General features: G+C 37.6%; 2 protein-coding genes across 2 annotated transcripts; both read left to right on the top strand.

Annotated features, from left to right (window-relative positions):
- Nucleotides 1-1375: 1375 nt before the first annotated feature.
- LOC123265160 lies at nucleotides 1376-3553 on the top strand. The gene is made up of 3 exons (XM_044728819.1): nucleotides 1376-1614; nucleotides 2975-3256; nucleotides 3352-3553. The coding sequence occupies exons 1-3, from the start codon at nucleotides 1593-1595 to the stop codon at nucleotides 3408-3410; spliced, it is 363 nt and encodes a 120-aa protein (XP_044584754.1). The 5' UTR covers nucleotides 1376-1592; the 3' UTR covers nucleotides 3411-3553.
- Nucleotides 3554-3626: 73 nt separating this feature from the next.
- On the top strand, nucleotides 3627-7611 carry LOC123265164 (platelet glycoprotein V-like). Its single transcript, XM_044728824.1, has 8 exons — nucleotides 3627-4005; nucleotides 4117-4267; nucleotides 4343-4414; nucleotides 5572-5715; nucleotides 5792-6179; nucleotides 6263-6522; nucleotides 7074-7261; nucleotides 7348-7611. The coding sequence occupies exons 1-8, from the start codon at nucleotides 3771-3773 to the stop codon at nucleotides 7521-7523; spliced, it is 1614 nt and encodes a 537-aa protein (XP_044584759.1). The 5' UTR covers nucleotides 3627-3770; the 3' UTR covers nucleotides 7524-7611.
- Nucleotides 7612-20979: the final 13368 nt, after the last annotated feature.

Here is a 20979-nt window from a genome sequence, read left to right as displayed (position 1 = left end):
GTACAGTAATTTCAATTATGGATTCATATTTTTTTTTTTGGCATTAATTATACACACAAAATAGTATATTACACACCTGTGGCAAGAAAATGAGAAATGTCTCAGAACACATATATGTTGCCCGAGGCGAAGCCGAGGTCGACATATATGTGATCTGAGATATTTATTATTTTCCTGCCATAGGTTTGTATACTATTTTTCTGTCCGACAGAGGCGGAAAGCGGCAATTTCGTTTAGCGCAGCGGGCCGAAAGTTGCCACTTTCCGCCTGGAGGGCAGAAAAACAAATTTCTTGCGCCAAGAAAATTTTAAGGAAAACGAAAGTTATTTTGGAGCAAGAAAAAATTTTCTTGGCTCAAGAAACTTTGACTTCATTCAAGAAATTTTCAACCTTTCTTAATATTTTCTTAAGCCAAGAAAATTTACACTCCAGTCAAGAATCTTTTTTTCAGTGTAATATTTCTATCAAAACGCAACTCGCAGTAACTTTACAAACTATATCAACTCCGTCTTATGTACAAAAATTAATCCTCAAAAACCTGATTTTATAATTAACCTTAAAATAAAAAAAAAAAAAAAAAATATGCAGAAACTGGTAGCTGGAAGTAATTATACAATAAAATGATCCACAAATAGACCTTTAAAGTACTGCGCGTGAAATAGTTTTGATTTATTCAAACATTATCGTCCAATGAACGGGAAGTTTCCACCCCACTTCCGCTAGCGAAAAAAATTTGGGTCATCATTCATCCAGTGGGTGAGCATGAACTTTGATATAAATCGCAATCGCTGATTCTTTGTTCAATTTTTCCTTTTTGCTCAGGTCATTTGTCGTTTGTTCGCTAATTCGCCTAAAAAGATCATCTGCACAGATGATTGAATAATTTTAAAAACTAAGAAAAAAAAATAAAGTTTGATGACTTATAAATATTCTAGCCTCGAAAAATTATGTCACCTAAGACGATAATTGTGGTCTGTAGCGCGGAATTAATTACTACTAGCATAACCATCGCTGGCAATAAATAATTCAAGGATATTACATATATGTATTTACATTTAATAAATTTTTATTGACGAGTGATTGTGGAATAAAAAAAGCCGTAAACCTCCATTACATTAACTTTACAATTTGTACGTGAAACAATCTAACTCGTCGCCATTTAAACAGTTGGGAGTGGGGGAACCGAGAAGCTATGGGTAAATTGGCAAACTGATATACCAGGTCATCGTAATCGGTGTAAGCTAGTAATGTCGCGGTAAATAGTATCATTTAATTATTAAAATGAGAAAGAAGAGGAAGAGGAGGAAATAAAAGGACGTAGAAAGCAAAAGTGACCAGTATTCACCGGACACTTGAATAACTTAATGTAGAACCAACCGGTCCATCATTTATTTGATGATGATGATAATAATGCTGCTCAGGTTACCAGGTGGGGGAGTTTACGACAATTGGTTATAAACGCGGATGCTGGACGTATCTTGTATCCAGTCACTATTGTATTATCCTACTGAGCGCTCATTAATTGTACCGGTAATCTTCTTTATCTGTTTTATTAATTATTGCTTTGTGGTTGGTAGCTTTTTTGTTCCAAGATGAGAACCTTTATTGTTATTGGTAAGAACTTTTTATTTTGTTATTTTATGGATTGATTTTTATTGATAAAAATTTTATGTAAATAGTGAATTATATTATTTTGGATTGAATTAATTTGTTAAAAAATTTCAGGACTTTTTTATTGATATGAAAAGTGAATGATTTGTTGATTATTGATTAAACGATTTAAGAAAATTTTTTAAAGCGAATATTTTTATTTTAATATTAATAATTCTGTTTTGTAGAAGCGAATTTTAAATTTATTTTAAAAGCTACTAAATTTTTTATATAGTGATTAAAAGTATTGAAAAATCATAAAGCCATTTTTTTAAATTGTAATTTGTATTTATTGGCAGTTAGATATTATTGTGATTGGAAATTGGTAATGTTTTATTATGGAATTTGATTTTTTGAAGATATTTTCAATTCTAGTTAAGATGTTGAAAAAAAATTTTGAGTCAATTAATTGGCTGTAAAAAAATATTGGGGATAAATTAATAAATATTTAGGAACATTGACTTGGAAAAAAAAGATTAGGAAGAAATACTCAAATATTGGAAAAAAATGACTTTTAGACAAAAAAGTATTGAGAAGAAATCAAGAAAAATAGGAAAAATTCGGATGTGTATAACAAAAATATTGGGATAAAAAGAAGAAATGTTAAAAATAATTAAACATTGGTAAGAAATGCAGAAATATTATTAAAAAATTAACTTTTATTAAAAAAAATTTTTTGGAAAGAAACAAAGAAAAATTTGAGAAAATATTTTTAGAAAAAAAAAACATTAGGAAAAAATAAAAAAATATTGGAAAAATTAACTTGTGAAAGAAAAAAAATTGGTAAGAAATTATAAATAAAGATTAAAGGTAGTTAAACAGAAAATAACGATCATGTTTTTTTTTATTTCACAACTGTTTGACTGTTTAGTCTTTATCAGGTTCTGAAAAATACAATTTAGCTTATATAAAATAATTTATTAAATTGGGAAGAAATAAAGAATTTTCTTACAAAAATTACTTTAACAATTATATAATAAGAATAGAGTTTATATTATTTTTCAATCGTTTTATTAATGAGTATTTATGTTTTTATTGAGATGAATAAATTTTTTATTGACTTTAAGAAAATCAATTATGATTCAAAGAATATAAACTATTGCGAAGTAATTATTATTTATTCATCCAAGTAAATTTTTCTTAATAAAAATAATGTTATTGACATCAATTAATAATGTTATACATAAATAAATAAAATAAATCTTCATCGAAGCTTAAGATTTATCTTTTCAATAATTCAAATTTTCAGTTTCTGTCAATAAATAAATTTCAACTTTTGCTATTAAACTTTCAAATTTTCAACTTATTTAAATTTACTTTACAGCATTATTTGCAGTGTACATTGTAGCGCTCTGCAATGAATCCTCCGCTTCCCCAGCAGACGACAAAACCAAAGAAATGAAGCCAGGATCGACGACGCCGAAGAGCGTAAAAGACGCCCAAAAGAAAGACGAAAAACCGAAAACATTCAAGAAAGAGTGTGTGAAAAACTGCCCGACGACTTTTGAGCCGGTGTGCGCCCACGACCCCGCTAACCCCAACTTCAAGCCTCGTACTTTCGCCAATCAATGTACTATGGATACCGTTGCCTGCGAAATGGGACTTAGTAAGTTATCGTTTCTACATGTAAAAAAATTGTGCGGAAAAATATAATCAAAATTTGTTTAAAAAAATTAATAAACAATTTTTTTTTTTTTGTAGAACTCGCGGTCAAAAACAAGGGTGAATGTCCTGGATCAGGTGGCGTCCGATTATCTTAAACAAAACTCCAATCAAACTTCGATGTACTCAATATAAAATACAAACTACACGCACGTATTAACGGATTAACATTTAAATTGTAGATATTGTAAGTAATTAGATTACCCAATAAAGTGAAATAAAAAAAAAAAATAAATCAAAATTTAATGTAAGGGTTCAATTTATTTAATTTAATTAAATAAATAAATGAATTGATTACTAGTTCATTCCCCTCGTAATATGAGCTCTTAATAATTGCCGAACAATAAGATCCATAATAAATATTTACTGGTCGAATTAATGAGGATGCTTACTTGGTACTTTAGCATGGGGAGTCATAGTCAGTAACTCACGAGATTTTACGAGAATATGTTTTCGCAATGTCCAGTCCCAGATGTTTCAATTTTTCTCTAGAATCCCAATTAAAGTTATTTATTATTATTTTTTGTATTGTTTTCGTGGGTGTTGTAAATAGTAACAGCTTGTGCAAGGACAAGAAAAGTTGCGATGAATACGAGAGCGAGGGTAAGGACGAAGAGAGAAAACTAAACATCGAAGATGTCGAGAGCCGAGTTTCTAGGCTGGAGCGACGCTTACGGGCAATGGAACAACCAGGTATAAGTTTAATAATGATAATAATTATAATGAATTCATGCATAATTTACTGAATTAGACGATTCGGGTCGGTGTCTTTGTTAACTAACTCCCTTTTACATTTGGGTTTAGTTTGGCAAATTCGGGGCTGGCCGGAGGACTGGGAAGTTTGTGTAGAAGGTCCTTGTAAGTGCAGACCGGAAACAAAGTCCATTTCTTGCTGGCGTTATGGTCTATTTGATATTCCGGCTGGGCAACTTGTTCCACAGGATATCATTAAATTGTAATTTGCATTTTTTCTTTTGGGAGTTTGGTTGTTAGAGAAAGAAGGGTAATTTATTCAGGGTATTATTTTCAGGGACCTTGGGAGCAATCAGTTGACGGCTTTGCATAGGGATACGTTTAGAAATTTGACTGAACTAAAGGATTTGTGAGTTTTTTTTAACATAAAAATTATATCAAAATCAATAGAAGATTAGTGTGACCATATATGATCATATGTGACCATGTATGATTATATGGGACCTTGTATGATCATATATAGTCACATACATGATCGTATAGTTTGGCGTGATCACATATGACCAGTATGATCATATATAATCACATAAATGATCATAGGTGATCGTATATGCAATCATACATTATAACACATGAACATATGTGACCATACGTGGTATTATGTGATCATATGTGGCCTCTTATACAATTGTATGTGATAGTATATGGTTATATATGATCGTATGGAACATAATGGTCATATGTATACACAGAAAGAAAAATTTCTTGACTGGAGAACAAAATTCTTGGCTTAAGAAAATTTTCGAGTGCACACCGAAGTTATGTTGGCCGAAGTAAAAATTTTTCTTGAAATTCTATTCTCGGTGGAAGTAATTTTTTCTTGTTTCAAATTATCATAAATACTTGATACAATTAATTTTTATATTTGATCAAGATTTTCAGATACTTTAGGGAAGCAGCGCCACTTACTTCAGCTGAGAAAAAAATTTTCTCACCTTGAGAAAATTTTTCTCTTGAATATTTGATACCCATTTTATATTATTTTAGCGTGCAATTATGCATATTGAATGAAAAAAAAAGATTCAATATTATTTGATCTTCCCATTTGACATGTTAATCAATAAAAATATTAATGAAAATTTACTTCTATCAAGAACTAAATTTTTTGGACCAAGAGGCTGAATTTTCTCAAAACAAGTTTTTCTTGACTTAAATAAATTGTCTTGGACTAAGATACGTATTTCTGAAAGCGAAAGAATCAATTTGGTTGGAATAAGTGAAATTTCTTGTGTCAAAAAAAAATTTTTTTTTCGGTCAAGAAAATAATTAGGAAGAAAAATATTTTCTTGGCTCAAGTAAATCTTTTTTTCTGTATAGTTACATCCGTGATCATATTCAACCAAATGTGGCTTTACGTGGCCATACTGATCCCATATATGATTTTATGTGATCATACATGGTTATATGTGATCATGTGTAACCATATATGACCATATGTAATCACTTATCACGCATATTTTTGTATAGAACACAATAATATGTAAAAAAATAAATAATTTTTTTCAGAGACTTGAGTAATAATATGATCGAACATTTGCCATTAAATTCATTCTACTCCCTCTACAGTATCACCCACTTACGATTCAGTAAAAATTTACTCCGTGATCTTCATCAGAATTTATTTTTGCGTATGCGTTATCTCGAGATTGTGTAAGTAAACTTATTGTTTCAAAAAAAAAAAAAAATAAAATAAAAGAAATTAACAATGAATTCTTAAAACTTTTAGAGATTTATCTTCAAATAAATTGCAAACATTACCGGAAGGTTTGTTCGTCGCGAACACAGCCCTCCTGCTACTAGACATCTCTTCCAACAAAATATCAGAACTACCCACGGACATTTTCTTCAATCTCAAAGAGCTCGAAGATCTCTTGCTTTCAAAGAACCAATTATCTCACCTCGATAAGAATATCTTCAAGGACTTGATAAACTTAAAGTGCCTCAAATTGGAAGAAAACCACCTTCGCGAGCTCCAAATTGGGCTCTTTGACTCGCTTGGAAATTTGATTGAACTGATCCTTAGGGACAATCAAATAAAAGTTATCCCTGCGGATTTATTCATAAATTTGGAGGCTCTAGCTACTTTGGATCTATCTAATAATTTGATAAGTCAAGTAATCATCTCTTTTTTTTTTTTTTTTTTTTTTTTTTTAATCAATTAGTATTTAGAAATTCAAATTGGATCTTGAATTCCCAGTTAAACAAAGAAGCTTTTACTGGACTGAAAGCGTTGAAAGAATTGAGGTTAGGCAAAAATCATATAAAAGTCCTTCCGAAAGGTATATTTCTTCAGACACCTGCATTGCAGCAATTGGTACTTTACGGCAATGCTTTAGAAAAATTATCCGACGGAGACTTTCAAGGACTGGGAAATTTGACGTCTTTATTTCTTCATTCAAACCGAATTCGTCGTCTGCAGTCAGATGTTTTAAAAGATACTCCTTTTTTGAAAAAACTGTAAGTATCTGTTGACATTAAAATTTTAATTAATTTTTTATCTACTTTATTTTTAACCCCAAACTTTTTTTTCATTTTACTTCATTACATTAATTGAGAGTTTTTATTTACAATTTATTTTATTAGTTTTTTCTTTTTTAATTTTATGCCTGCTGAAAAAAAATTTTTTTCTTTTATCATTTAATATTTTTCGACTAAAATTAAAGATTAAACGGACTTACCAAGTGTTCTATCATAATTATACGATGTGTTTCATCCGAAAAGATTATTAACTCTCTCCCAATCCTGACAGCTTTCCCCAGGAAGATTTCTGTTTTAGGAAATATAAGGACTAGATCATAAAACTCTGAACGTTAATAATCTTGAGGACGAAGCACGAGTATAATTAAATTATTTTCTTTTTTAATTTTATCAATACTTAAATTTTCTCAAAACATGAATTTTTTTTTTTTTTTTTTTTTAGTCAGTGACCAAAAGTCAAAATAAATTGATAATTTTAAATTCCATATAATTGTTAAGTTCAAATAATTATAAATTTAATTATTTTATAGACAGTTAGAAAGCAATCAGCTGTCTTACGTGCCTGGCCGTTTTTTAGATAGTGTACCAATGATTCAGCAGTTACGGCTCTCCCGTAATCCTTGGCATTGTGATTGCGAAGTTGCTTATCTCGCAATGTGGCTCAGAAAGATGTACTTCGCCCGGAATAATCACAACATTAATTCTAATAATCACAGTACTAGTAATAACAATAGTAACAGTAATAGTAATAATAATAATAATAACACTAATAGTATTGCTGAAAAAATGTGAATCGCAGTAACTTTTGGCAATCTGGGGCCGGCGCAATTTGCCTCGGTCCAGGAACTCTGGGCGGTAAATTGGTTATCGAATTGACGTTTCATCAGCTCTGCGACGGGCAATGGGCTTCAATGAGAGGATTAGCGCCAAGATTACCCGTCGAACTTCTCACCCCTTCGCCGCCCAAGTCTGTACAATAATTAACAATTTGTCACTCAAAATAATTCTAAAAGTTATTAATTATTCAAATTAATGTCAAATATAGATAAATTTTGTTGGAAATATTAATTATTATTGTTATTAATATTTTTATCTTACACTGATAAAAAATTTTTGATAGGATAATATAAAAGAAGTTGTGGTAAGAAATTATTGTTAGCATGTGGATAATAAATCATATAGTATGATAACAAAACATAGATTTTAATACAGTTTTGTTTTTGTAGCAAACCCTTAAGATAGTTCAATGTTGAAATTGATTAAAATAAATTTTTTTTTTTATATTTTTTTGAATTGTAATATCTTGAAAACATTTACTGAAATATTAAGTAAATTTAATTAATAATTTCTGAGATACCTTATCATAGAAAGCTCCCAAATGCTTTAGAAATTGTTTAAAAAAATTTTTTAACTTCCCGCTAAGAAAATTGAAGATTTTCAAAAATCGGGAAGTTATTGTTTTCACCCGGTTTTACAAAAATCGAGTTTTCATCGAATCTCGACGTTTCGAGGCCCTAGGAAGCTTCCCTGACAATTTCCGCGATGGTGTCTGTATGTCTTTTTTTTTTTTTTTTTTTATAGAGGAGGTAAAATACGTTTACGTATGCCAGGACTTGGTGTTGTTGCCAGGACTAGGTGTTGGTGCCTGGGTATATCGGACTCAGAAGACAATATTATTTTGCAACAATACCGACTAAACATCCTCCTCTCTCGTTTCCCTATAGATGTTACAGGGAAGACTGGATCAGGACCGCGTTAGCATTACTTCAATTCAGTCCATGTTGTGCCTCACGACACCTACTTCTTGTTATTACTGGTTTCTAATCCCTTTCTGCGATTTTTTCTTTCAAGAGACGCTGCGCGTAGGCTACTACAGCTGTCCAGTTTTCTTCTTTTTTGATCATGCAGGTTACCAAGCTCTCAGGGGAGAGCGCGGTGCCCATTGTTTCTTCGGTGCAGATTCTATCGTCCTTATTTGGACGAAAAACGTGTGCTCGGCGTTGTCAATTTTGTCTGGACAGTATTTGCACGTTAGTGTGCTGTGCAAACCCATCTTGAATAGATAGGCATTGAACTGCCCATGTCCCGTCAGTAGCTGGGTCAGAAAGAAGTCCGTGTCCCCGTGCTTCCGAGAAAGCCAGACGTTGATGTTTGGGATCAGTCGCGCTGTCCATCTGCCTGTCTCTCCCGACGTCCATCGGTCCTGCCACTCTTGCTGCGTTTCCGTTTTTATCCTCGTTCTTGCCTCCTTCATGTTTTCGCCACCGATTTTAGCGTCGTAGAGTCTTGCTCTCTCGAACGCTAATAGGTCGATGGGCGCAGCTCCCGCAATGACCAATACAGCCGCTTCGGAAACCGTGCGGTAGGCGCAGACAACTCTGAGAGCGCCTCGCCGCTGTACTGCTGCCATTTTCCGCCGATAGGTTTTCTGCTTTAATATATCTGCCCATATTTCCGCTCCATAAAGCAGTATCGAATGGACTGCTTCCAGAAGGACTCTCCTCTTTTTGGTTTTTGGTCCCATAGTATTCGTCATAATTCTTGCTAGGCTAGACACCGTCTTGCTAGCTTTCTGGCATGCACTATCGAGGTGTTTGCGGAAAGATAGTTTCTCGTCTATCATTACCCCCAGATAGCGCAGGGCCCTTGTTGACGTTAGCGTTATTCCTCCCATGTCCACAGCAAATAGTTTTGGGAACCATTTTTGGCGAGTCAGAACGACCATCTCGGTTTTGTGTTTTGCGAGTTTCAGGTGGTGTTTATCGAGCCAAGTCCCGACAGCATCAATGGTTTCCCGAACGAGTAGTTCGGCCTCCTCTACGCTGTCTACTATTATCGTGGCCGCGACGTCGTCTGCAAAGCCCGTTAGCTCCACTTGCTTTGGCAACGGGATTTCCAGAAGCTCGTCGTAGTCCGCGTTCCATAGATCGGGCCCCATTATTGAGCCTTGCGGCACGCCAGCCGTTATGGCGTATTCTTGTGGACCTTCCGTGGTTTCTGCTATCAGCTTTCTCTCGTCAAGGTAGTTGTCGACTAGTGCCAGATTCTCCGGCTCCACGTCAAATCTGTGCTCCAGGGCGTCCAAAATATCTCTCCGATTTGCGCTGTTAAAGGCATTTCTAATGTCTAGCGTGAGGACAAGACACACCTTGCGGGCTTTGAGGCTACCAGTCCATGCTTCTCTCGCTGTCGCTACGACTTTCTGGATCGCGCCGACTGTTGAACATCCTTTCCGGAAGCCGTGTTGGTTTGCGGCAAAACCTCCAGCACGGTCTATGTCGTTGCGAAGTCTCCCTTGTATGAGCTTCTCGAGCAGTTTTCCAGCAATGTCCAGCATACAGAGTGGTCTAAACGACGAAGGTGTTATGGGGGTTCCCTTACCTTTGTCTAAGAGAACCAATCTCTGCCGTTTCCAGACCACGGGAAACGTGCCAGTTGCCAAGCATGCGTTGTAGGTGTTCAGGAGTATGTCTGGATATTCCAGGGCTACAGTTTTGATCACCGATGCCGGGATGCCATCAGGTCCAGGTGCCTTTCCTGTTTTGAGTGACTTGGCCGCGTCTTGTAATTCCTTAGTTGTGAAGGGTGTTACTTCGCTGTTCTTAGTGTAGTGTTTCTTCTCCCGCGGTGGGTGTTTGGGGAAAAGCTCCGTTACAATGCTCTCCATCAAGGCAGGAGACTTCGGCGACTCTGGTGAAGCCTTTCCAAGTCGTTTGGCGACAATTTGGTAGGCTTTACCCCAGAGGTCATTGTCGAGATCGTTGCAGATCTCTTTCCACAGTTTCGCTTTACTTGCTTTAATGGCTCGGTTTAGCGTCTTTTTGGCCTGCTTGTACTCTTTTGAATACAAGTCCTGGCTTGGGGAGCGTTTCGTAGCTCTCGTTGCTCGGCGACGTAGCTGATGGCATATTTTGCGGTTCTGCTATGTCTGCTGACCACCAGTACGCCGGCCTGTGGAAGCTCTGGTTTTTCAGCCGCGGCATAGAGGCGTCACATGCGGCAGTAATTTCCTTCATCGTGTTTAGCACGGCCTTTTCCGTCGCGCTGCAGGTATCCGGTGTCGGGTTGTTCTGGAGGATAGACCAGCTTCGTGCGAGTGAAGCTTGCAATGCCTCTGGATCAAGGCTTTTGGCATTCCACTTCCGCTTAGAAACGTCGCGTTGTGAAACCGGAGGAAATGCCAATCCAACGCTGAATGTCACAAACTGGTGATCACTGCCACTGTATTCTTCGGATACTGTCCAGTCTTCAATCATGTTGGCAGTCCTTGGAGTCGCCAATGAGATGTCGAGGATAGATTCTTGGTACCCTGGTCTTCTAAAGGTCGTGGTGCTCCCGGTGTTCAGCAATATGAGGTCGAGTCTAGCCACGACGTCAGCGACCTCGTTTCCTCTGGTGTCGGAGAAAGCAGCGCCCCACTCAGCCGATTTAGCGTTGAAGTCTCCGGCTACGATAACTTCGCCGTCGAACTTAGTGATCGCATCTTCTATATTTGCGAGTTTCTGTCGGAACACACTAATCCCTTCGTTAGATGAGAGATAGACGCTCATGAAGTAGGTTGTGGGGGTTTGAATCCAGACAAAACCTGCTCCACCTCCGCTGTTGTTGACGGTAACGTTCTTTGTGTTCACAATCCAAATTGCTGCCGTGCTCGTTTCGTCTGCGAACCATGTTTTACCTTCAATGTTTAGATATTGCTCGCAGATAAAGCAGACGTCAATTTTATCTTCGAAAACACGCTGGCGCAGTAGATTTTGCGCCAAGGCGCACCTATTCAGGTTGCCTTGTAATATGCGTGTCATTTCTGACCTTTCGTGGCTTCTGCAAGTGCTTTGCGGAATGCCTTACAAGCTCCAGTGCCAGAAATATGGCATAGACCATCCTGGGCATCTTTCTCCGGAGCACGAAGGAAGCATTTTGGCTTCTCTGTGCAGTTTACGGCCTTGTGGTTCTCTCCGCCACATTTGTAGCAGCACCTGCTTCTGTCTGGTCCCGCACACTGACGTGTTTGGTGTCCATAACCAAGACATTTAAAACAACGTGTTACTTTTACTACTGGGCGTATACGACAGTTCACCAAACCGATCCGTATACGGGCCTTGTCAAGGGCCTTAATCGCACTGGGCTCGTCTAGTTCGCAGAAGGCTGCCCGATTACCTCGTGGTGTGGGTTTTGTCAAATTTACCCGTTTGACCTCCAGGTTGTCAGTGAATTCACGTTTGAGTGCTTCACGGACTTTGCTCTCGGTAGAGATTTCATCTAAGTCGAGGATCTAGATCGTTATTGTTGTTGTTAGCGTCTTGACTGTGCCGATGTTTGCAGTGGCTGCCCTTACTGCATCGGTGAATGCCCTGCTGTCTTCCGTCTTTCGAGCCATTTCAAGGAGAACGCCTCCGTGTTTCGTCTTTTTAATAGACCTTATGTCTACGCCCGTCTCGACAGGGCTTACCTTGGCCTTGATTTCCTTCAGGGGATCGGCGTATGTTCGCCCTTCAGCTGGTTGGACTAGGACAGCTTTAGTTCTTGTCTTCTTCCTCCTTGGTTTCTTGGAGCCACCGCTGTTTGGCTGGTCTTGGGCTGTAGCAGCTTGAGTCACTGGTTCCTGTTCTTTCTTTTTCTTGTTTTGCCAAGTCACTTTGGTCCAGGTATCATCCCGGGCTGTCTTTTTCTGTGCTGGCTTGTCAATATCTGAGGAAGGGCTGGGCGTGGACAGCGGCCTCTTCTGGTGTGTGTGTGTGTGTGTGTGTGTGTGTGTGTTTGTGTGTGTGTGTGTGTGTGTGTGTGTGTGTGTGTGTGTGTGTGTGTGTTTGTGTGTGTGTGTGTGTGTGTGTGTGTGTGTGTGTGGATGTATGTAAACCTCTCATAACTTTTGAACGGCTTGACCGATTTGATCGCGGTTGGTGTCATTCGAATGAACTTGACCAAACTTAGATTTTGAATGCAATTTGGACCGATTCGAACCAATAGATTTTGAGAAATCTTAAAAAAACTACAAAAAAAAATTTTTTCAAAAGTGGTTTTTTTGGAATAACTTTTAAATTACTCTACCGATAAATTCCAAAAACTAATCAGCTTTCAACATCAAAAAACCACGTCGATCGGCGCCAGTCCGGTTAAAATCGGTTGATTCGTTCGTGAGTTATCGTTGACGAAAGAAAACCAAAAAAAGTGATTTTTTGGAATTATTCCAAAATTTTTCGTTCTATCAATTTGAACTTGAAGATTCTTCATGAAACTTAAAAAATTGCGTCTAATGCCACCAACCGCGTGAAAATCGGTTCATTCATTCAAAAGTTATCGCTATTTGAAAATTCAAAAAAGAGTGGAATATCAAACTTTTGAGCTCGAAGAGCTCAAAAGTATACAAAAGCTATTTTTTTGAGCTCAGGGAGCTCAAAGTAACACGCAAATTGTATTTTTAAGCTCAAAGAGCTCAAAAACGTCATAAGTGCAATTTCAAGCGTTTAGGTATAGAATTGGCGAGAAGTTGCAGGGATGGCTTTCAGGGTTAACCATTTTTCTAATTTTTAACTTCCCGCTAAGAAAATTGAAAATTTTCGAAAATCGGTAAGTTATTGGTTTTACCCCGTTTTTACAAAAATCGAGTTTTCATCGAATCTCGACGTTTCGAGGTCCTAGGAAGCTTTCCTGACTATTTTCACGATGATGTCCGTACATCTGTATGTGTGTATGTGTGTGTGTGTGTGTGTGTGTGTGTGTGTGTGTGTGTGTGTTTTTTTAGGGGGGGGGGGAATCCTTTTTACGGATTCTAGGCATAGCTGTTTGGCCTGGATATGTGGCGACTCGACGCAGCGTCATACTAAAACTCGACACTAACGCCTCTACCCACTAAACCCTAAACCCCTTTTCCTTCTTTCCTCTAATCCCTCATGGAAACCGCCGTCAGGCATTACTTCGTGAAGGGAGGATCTAGCTACTGCTCTTCCTTCTGGTGGCCAAGGTGTTAACTACCTTCCTTCTATCTTCTGCTATTTGCTCTTTTTCTTTCGGTGGAACGCAAGTCTTTAAGGACTTCTGTTGCAAACGTGTTGGTAGCGTTCCAGGCAGCTTCTGATGACAACATTGCTTCTACTAGTGAATCTGGTTGCATTCTCTGGTTCAGGATCCTCTCTCCAGTTCTTCACGCTGTGGATCGAAACGAGGACATACAAAGAAGACGTGCTCCGCGTCTTCAGCAGCTCCTGGGCAGGACGGGCACTCCGAAGAGTCATCGTGCTTAAAGCGGTGTAGATACTCTCGAAAACACCCATGTCCCGACAACATCTGCGTAAGATAGTAATTGACCTCACCGTGATTCCGGTTAAGCCAAATGTCGATCCGAGGTATGAGACGGTGCGTCCACCTACCCTTCTCTGCAGCATCCCATTGTAGTTGCCATCGGCCTATGCTCTTCTGCCGTTCTTCAATTCTAAGTTCTTCAGGGCTCAGTGCAGTTGACCACACTGCTTCTTCTGATATAGTGCGGAAGGCACTAGCTACTCGTAGGGCACTCAGTCGATATACTGGTCCTGTGTGTGTGTGTGTGTGTGTGTGTGTGTGTGTGTGTGTGTGTATGTAAACCCCTCGTAACTTTTGAACGGCTTGACCGATTTCATCGCGGTTGGTGTCATTCGAAAGGGCTTCGCCAAACTTAGATTTCCTGTAAGTTGAAACCGATTCGGACCAGTAGATTTCGAGAAATTGCAAAAAAAGTGAAAAAAAGTGACAAAAAAAGTTGTTTTTTTTTTTTTTTTTCATTTTTTTTAAATACCTCCGAATTGGCTGAACCGATCAACTTCAAAAACTAATCAGCTCTTAACCTTGAAATTCCGCATCGATCGCTACATAGAGCGTCAGAATCGGTTGATGCGTTCGTAAGATATCGTTGTCGAAAAAAATCGAAAAAAGTTTTTTTTTGTAATAACTCCGAAATTTTTCATCAGATCAATTTTGTTGTTCAGAATCATTTACAGAGCTCAAAAAACCACATCGATCGCCGCCTACCGCGTGAAAATCGGTTGATTTATTAAAAAGTTACAGCAAATTGAAAATTAGAAAAATCGTGTTTCATCGAATGTTGATAAGACTTTTGAGCTCGAAGAGTTAAAAAGCATAGAAAAGCTATCTCTCTGAGCTCGGAGAGCTCAAAATAATACACAAATTGTATTTTTGAGCTCGAAAAGCTCGAAAACGTCATAGGTGCAATTTTAAGCGCCTAGGTATGGAATTAGCGGGAAGTTGCAGGGATGGCCTTCAGGGTCAACCGTTTTTCTCATTTTTTTTAAATGAATTAATTTAGGCAATTTTAAGAAGAAAGTTATTCCTATAAAATTTAACTGAAATTCTTAGTTGACGAGTAATAAGTTTTCTTACTACGCCGGTCGAAAGTACGGGGTTCTCGTTGCGATTTCACGGCAGAAAGCCTCACTTTTATGCCGTGGTTTAGTCGCGCATGCGCTCTACGACGAGGAGCCGAAAAATGTATTCATGCTCTGACAACGAGACACGAGGCGGCAGAAAGTTCGAAAGTCGGTAGTCGCGCTCTATTACTTATGTTTGTAAGCCTAACCTTACTTGTGATTGTTATGAATGTATCTGTCTTGTTGTGTGTCAATGATTTTAGGTTGAACGGGTACTTTTTGACGTATTTTTACCCCCGGCTCGATTTAAGCTCGCCGGAGTCCAGGATTCTACCGAGAGTAAATCTAAATTAATTAAACTCGAAAATTTAATTATAATTATCAAAAACAAAACCTCTTTATTCTAATAAACAAAACATTAAATTTATACATTTTACAATAATGGCGATTAATTAAACAAAACCCATACATACACGGCGTTTACTAATATCATTACCGACTTCGGTAATATCATACTCCCGTTGTTTACAAAAACGCGTCGCTATTTCCCTTCCGTCGGCCCTCTGGTGCCAGATTCCTGACGGGTGACTAGTGCCGCCCCGCAGGCCCTACTTCGCGTTTCCCAAGGAGAGAGTGAATAAAATCCACCTCGCCCCACCTAATCGGCTGTGGTTGCCACCTTTTGGCTGAAGGCCTCCAGGTGGAGAGTCGCCTTTTCTCGTAGGAGATCAAGTTCACTTACCTGTGGTAGTCCGCACCAGGTAGAGTGGACCCTCTTCTAATTCCTCGGCCAGAAGTCTCTAGACGAGAAATTAACCCCAGAGAAAGGTTGCTCAACGGCGGATAATTTTCGGGCTTTATCAACCCGAAAATTATTACTAACAGCGAAAATTATTGGCGAATTATCGCCACCTATCGCTCGCCGTCGAACTTCGGGAAATCCCCGACAGTTTCTAAGTTTTTATTTAAATTTCCGAAATTAAATATTAAATTTATTCAATCAATTGAACTGATTTCATAAATTCCAATCAAAATACATTTTCATACTAATTCATCCACGACACTTAGAAAATAATTTTTATACAAAATAAATAATTTTCGTAGAATTATTTTCCCATACTAAATAGTCGCTGGGACTTAGAAATGAATTATTAATTGGATATTTCGAATTTATTCGAAATATTTTAATTAATTATTAATTTCAGATAAAGTCAATTTTTGTTCTTTGAAAGAACAAAAATTATCACGACGCGGTTTCGCTTATATTAGCTCGGCGATTTTTACTGCGAGCGAATAAGCGACGCTATCTATCGCGACGATGGCGTACTAACGAATTCCTTTTTTTTTACTTTTCAACGTCGTTTCCAATGATTATTAATAATTAATTAATAACAAATAAAAAATAATAATAACCAATAATAATTAATAATTAACAAAATAATTTAACTCATAAACAAAACTAAAACTAAATACATAAATGCCGTAGCACGGGCAGTCGACGTGGTCGCGGTAGCGGTGGCTTGCTCAGTCCGTCGATGAGGCCCGCGGTGCCGTCGCTCGTGACACCCCTCCGCCTCCCAGCTTATAATACCTTCTTCACACCCCTCTTTCTTTACAAAGAAAAGTGGTGAACTTTGTTTGACACTTTTCGTCTTGCATTTTCCTTTTTGTTTCTTTATTTCTAGCTTGAGCTGCCCCGTAATTTGGCCAACATGTCGTGTGCCGTAGTTCCCGTCGATACTATAGTCGGTGATTTCTGGTTACTTGTCTGGATCACCTTATATAGTCGTAGCTCTGGATCATACGCCGTGAATCGACGTCTCTTTTGATGCGGAAGGAACGGTTGACTCCTAACTTGGTCTAGCGGCGTCAAAGTGGCTAACAGCTGCTCCAACGTCTGCTGCGGTCGTTTCCGTGGTCGTTCAAATAGATCTCGTGGTTTGTCTTCGAATTCTTCCGGGTAATCCATCAATAACGGTGCGTCGTCGTATCGAGCCCAACTGGGCAAACTGGCCACCGTCGAGGTGACCGCTGTCGTAATTGCCAAGGGCTTGCCTTAACATGGACTATGTTCGTCTCGGAGGTCCGAGTGGACGGCGCTGTGAATGGTCCGGTTCAGAGGTGATCAGGATCTCTTCTAACAGGCGTGCTTCTTCTTCCACCATTTTTGTCGGTGGCTGTTGCTTCCTCGGCCGAGTTGTTAGAATTAGTATTTAGATTTATTTTAGAGAAAAGTTGTACAGGACAACGTCACTGTATTTAGTATACCTAAATATGTATACATGTTTGTATAGTATACAGTTCACTATAAAGTCCTGTATTCAGCATACCTGGTAATGTTTCCACTACCCCTTGACCCTTAATGAAGTAGTGGGAGTATACTGAGTACTGAGAGTACTAGATGTAACTAATAATTTTTCTGTTATAGTTAGTCGAGCTAAACTCTTTCACCATCAAGTGTCAATTGTCCAGATTTAGAGTCATTTTATTGCAAATAATTTAACATTATTTTTCTGTCAGTTTAACCTCGTTTAATATTGTTTGTTTAGTTAAATTCAGTGTGAAGCTAATTTAATATTAATTAATATACTTATTTTTCTTTTGTATCAATAAACAATAATTAAACAATACCTGAGTAGTTATTTCTAACAGGTTATGGGCCCAGCACGCTTCTACTGCGCAAAGTGAGTGATAATTGTTGACTGATACAGTGAAGTTATAAGTGTAAGAGTAAGTAGTTTATTGTTTGCTAGGTGACTTTAATTTTTTTTCGGTGAAGTGTAATTGTGTTAAAATGGCTGAGAAAGAAACAGCAAATCTTACGAAGTTAGATGGAAAGAATTATCAAATGTGGAAATTTGGTATCTCAATCCTGCTCGACTCAAAAGAGCTATCAGATTATGTCGATGGAACTTATGTTGAACCAGATAAAGCTGACAAGCTGGTAGACTGGAAAATATGGAAGAAAAGTAGAGCACAAGCAATGGCATTGTTGCTAAGTTCAGTCGATCACGTTCTGCATCCGAACTTGATCAATTGTGAAAGTCCCAAAGCTATATGGGACAAGTTGAAAGCTTTGTACGGAGAAACAAACGAAGATGAGATTACGAGTGGCTGGCAACAATATTATGCCTATAATATTGTTGACAGTGAACCAATAAATACTCAAATTGAAAAGTTTGAAAACCTTTACAAGACGTTTACAGATTCTGGTGAGAAATTATCAGAAAAATCGATTATTTCAAAATTATTGAGTAGTCTTACGCCAAGATTCTCACCTTTTCGAATGGCATGGGAGTGTACAGCTAAAGATGAGCAAAGACTTACGAATCTTACCGCAAGATTAATCCGTGAAGATAAGCGTTTAAAAGATTCAGAAGAAAGTGAAATGATGACGGCTTTACAAGTCAATGTAATGAAGAAGCAGTTCCAGCAAATGAAAATGAGACAAGAAACATATCAAGAAAAACAAGAGAGACTTAACAAAGTGCGTGAATTAAAGAAGAGGACACGATGTCATAAGTGTGGCAAAGTTGGACATTGGAAAAGAGAATGTACCGAACAGGCTGAGAATGATGACCAACAAGAGATCACAGGTCGTGAAACCCAAACTTATGTTTGTGAAGTATCGGCGTTGAATACAGAAAACTATATTCAAGAAAAAGACGTCTGGATTGCAGATTCAGGGGATAGCATGCACATGACATGGAGAAGAGAAATTTTTCAAAATTTTAATCCTTCTGAAGCCATAAAACATGTAAAAATCGCAGATGACAAACTTCTTCAAATATCTGGGACTGGAGTTGTAAATATTCAAGTAAATCTGAATGGAAAGGTTTATGACCGTACATTGTCAAATGTTTTACTTGTACCGGGATTAAGAAGAAATCTATTTTCAGTGGGAGCCGTTAATGACAAAAAATTTTCCTTTCATGCCTACGAACAACATTGTGAAGTGAGAAATCAGGATGGAGAATTGTCATCTGTAGGAGTAAGGTATGGCAATTTATACCGTATGTTGTTCAAGGTAAAAGACCCAGAATGTAATATAACTACAGTACCCACTTTAAAACTCTGGCATGAGAGAATGGGCCACATAAACATAAATAGTGTTAAAGAAACGGAAAAAGTAAATGCAGTCGAGGGTTTAAAATTTAAAACTGATAAGAATGAAGATTTCTTTTGTGAACCATGTACCCTAGGTAAGCAAACAAGGAAACCCCATAAAACGGTAATAAAAAACAGAAATTTTAAGCCTGGTGAAATGATTCACACAGATGTGTGCGGCCCGGTTAATATTGAGTCCCCGAGAGGTTCGAAATATTTTCTTTTATTTAAAGATGAGTGTACAGGCTATCGCGTTGTATTGTTCCTACGCCATAAATCAGAAGTGTTTGAAGAGTTTAGAAAATTTGAAAATGTAATTACTAGGCAAACTGGAAATAAAATTAAAGTGCTACGGTCAGACAATGGCACAGAATACTTATCCACGCAGTTTATAAATTTTCTGAGTGAAAAAGGAATTATTCATGAATTATCATCACCATATATTCATGAACAAAACGGATGCGCAGAACGAGAGATAAGAACACTAGTAGACAATGCAAGATCAATGATGATAGCGAAGAACGTACCGAAACAGTTGTGGACTGAAGCAATTAATACGGCTGCGTATTTATTAAATCGGGCTGTAACTAAGAAAAGTCATGACAAAACTCCATATGAATGTTGCTTTGGATGCAAACCAGGAGTTAATCACCTTCGGACATTCGGTTCTAACGCTTACTTAAGTATACCGAAAGAGAAAAGGAAGAAATTTGATCCCAAAAGTCGTAAAATGATTTTTGTGGGATACGATAAAGAATCCAAAAATTATCGTTTGTGGGGTAAAGAAAGCCAGAAGATCTATGTAAGTAGTGATGTTATTGTTTATGAGAAAGATGTGCTCGAGAATGGAGCTGAGAAAAGTGAAAACAACGACAAGGTATTTAGTTTTGACCTGAGTTTTGGGGACTCGGGCGAGGGTCACTATGATGTAGAATGAGATAGCGAACCGGCGGTAATAGAACAGGTAGAAGAAAGAAGAGGACTAGGACTTCAACGTGAGTTAGACGAAGAAAACCAACCAGGTGAGATTGAAGAAGAAGATGGAAGACAGATACCTCAACATGAGATAGAAAAGGAAAACCGAGAACAGCCAAATCAAGAGTATAGAGAAAGACTAAGAAATAGACTTATGTTGAACCAACCAGACCTATATGGTAATCCAGTAGCATATACAGCAGATATTGTTCCAAATAACTACAAGGAAGTCCTCTTATCACCAGAGTGTGAAAAATGGAAGCAAGCTATGGAAGAAGAGATGTCAGCACTTCGTGAAATTGGAACTTGGGAATTGCAAGAACTACCACCGGGTCATCGAGCAATAGGCTGCAGATGGGTGTTTGCCCTAAAAACTGGAGGTGATGGCCAAGTGATCAGGTATAAAGCGAGACTGGTAGCAAAAGGTTTTTCCTAACAAGAGGGTATTGATTATTTTGAAACCTTTGCTCCGGTTGTTCGATATGAATCTATACGAGTTATTCTTGCACTGTGTGCTCGTGAGGATCTTGAAATAATGCAGTTCGATGTTAAAACAGCCTTTTTGAATGGTGAGCTCGAGGAAACTATATTTATGGAACAACCAGAAGGCTTCAAAATTGAACCAGCAAATCTTGTATGCAAGCTCTCTCGAAGTTTATATGGTTTAAAACAATCTCCAAGATGCTGGAATATAAAGTTTGTTAAATTTTTGAAGAATTTTGGATTTGAAGGTATTGATAGTGATAAGTGTGTATTTGTGGCAAAGATTAGTGGACATTTGATTTATCTTGTTTTGTACGTTGATGATGGACTAATTGCATCAAAATGTAAAGTAGTGATCAAACAAGTGCTAAACTATCTTGAAGGAGAATTTAAAATCACTATCGATGTTGGAGATCAATTTGTGAGCTTGGAAATTCAACGAAACCGGGAAAATAGAACATTGAAGATAAAACAATCAAACTATATCTGAAAAATATTGAATAAATTCATG

The sequence above is a fragment of the Cotesia glomerata genome, linkage group LG5 (genome assembly GCF_020080835.1).
Source record: "Cotesia glomerata isolate CgM1 linkage group LG5, MPM_Cglom_v2.3, whole genome shotgun sequence".
In the NCBI taxonomy this organism is placed as follows: domain Eukaryota; kingdom Metazoa; phylum Arthropoda; class Insecta; order Hymenoptera; family Braconidae; genus Cotesia; species Cotesia glomerata.
This window is presented reverse-complemented; position numbering and strand designations above follow the sequence as displayed.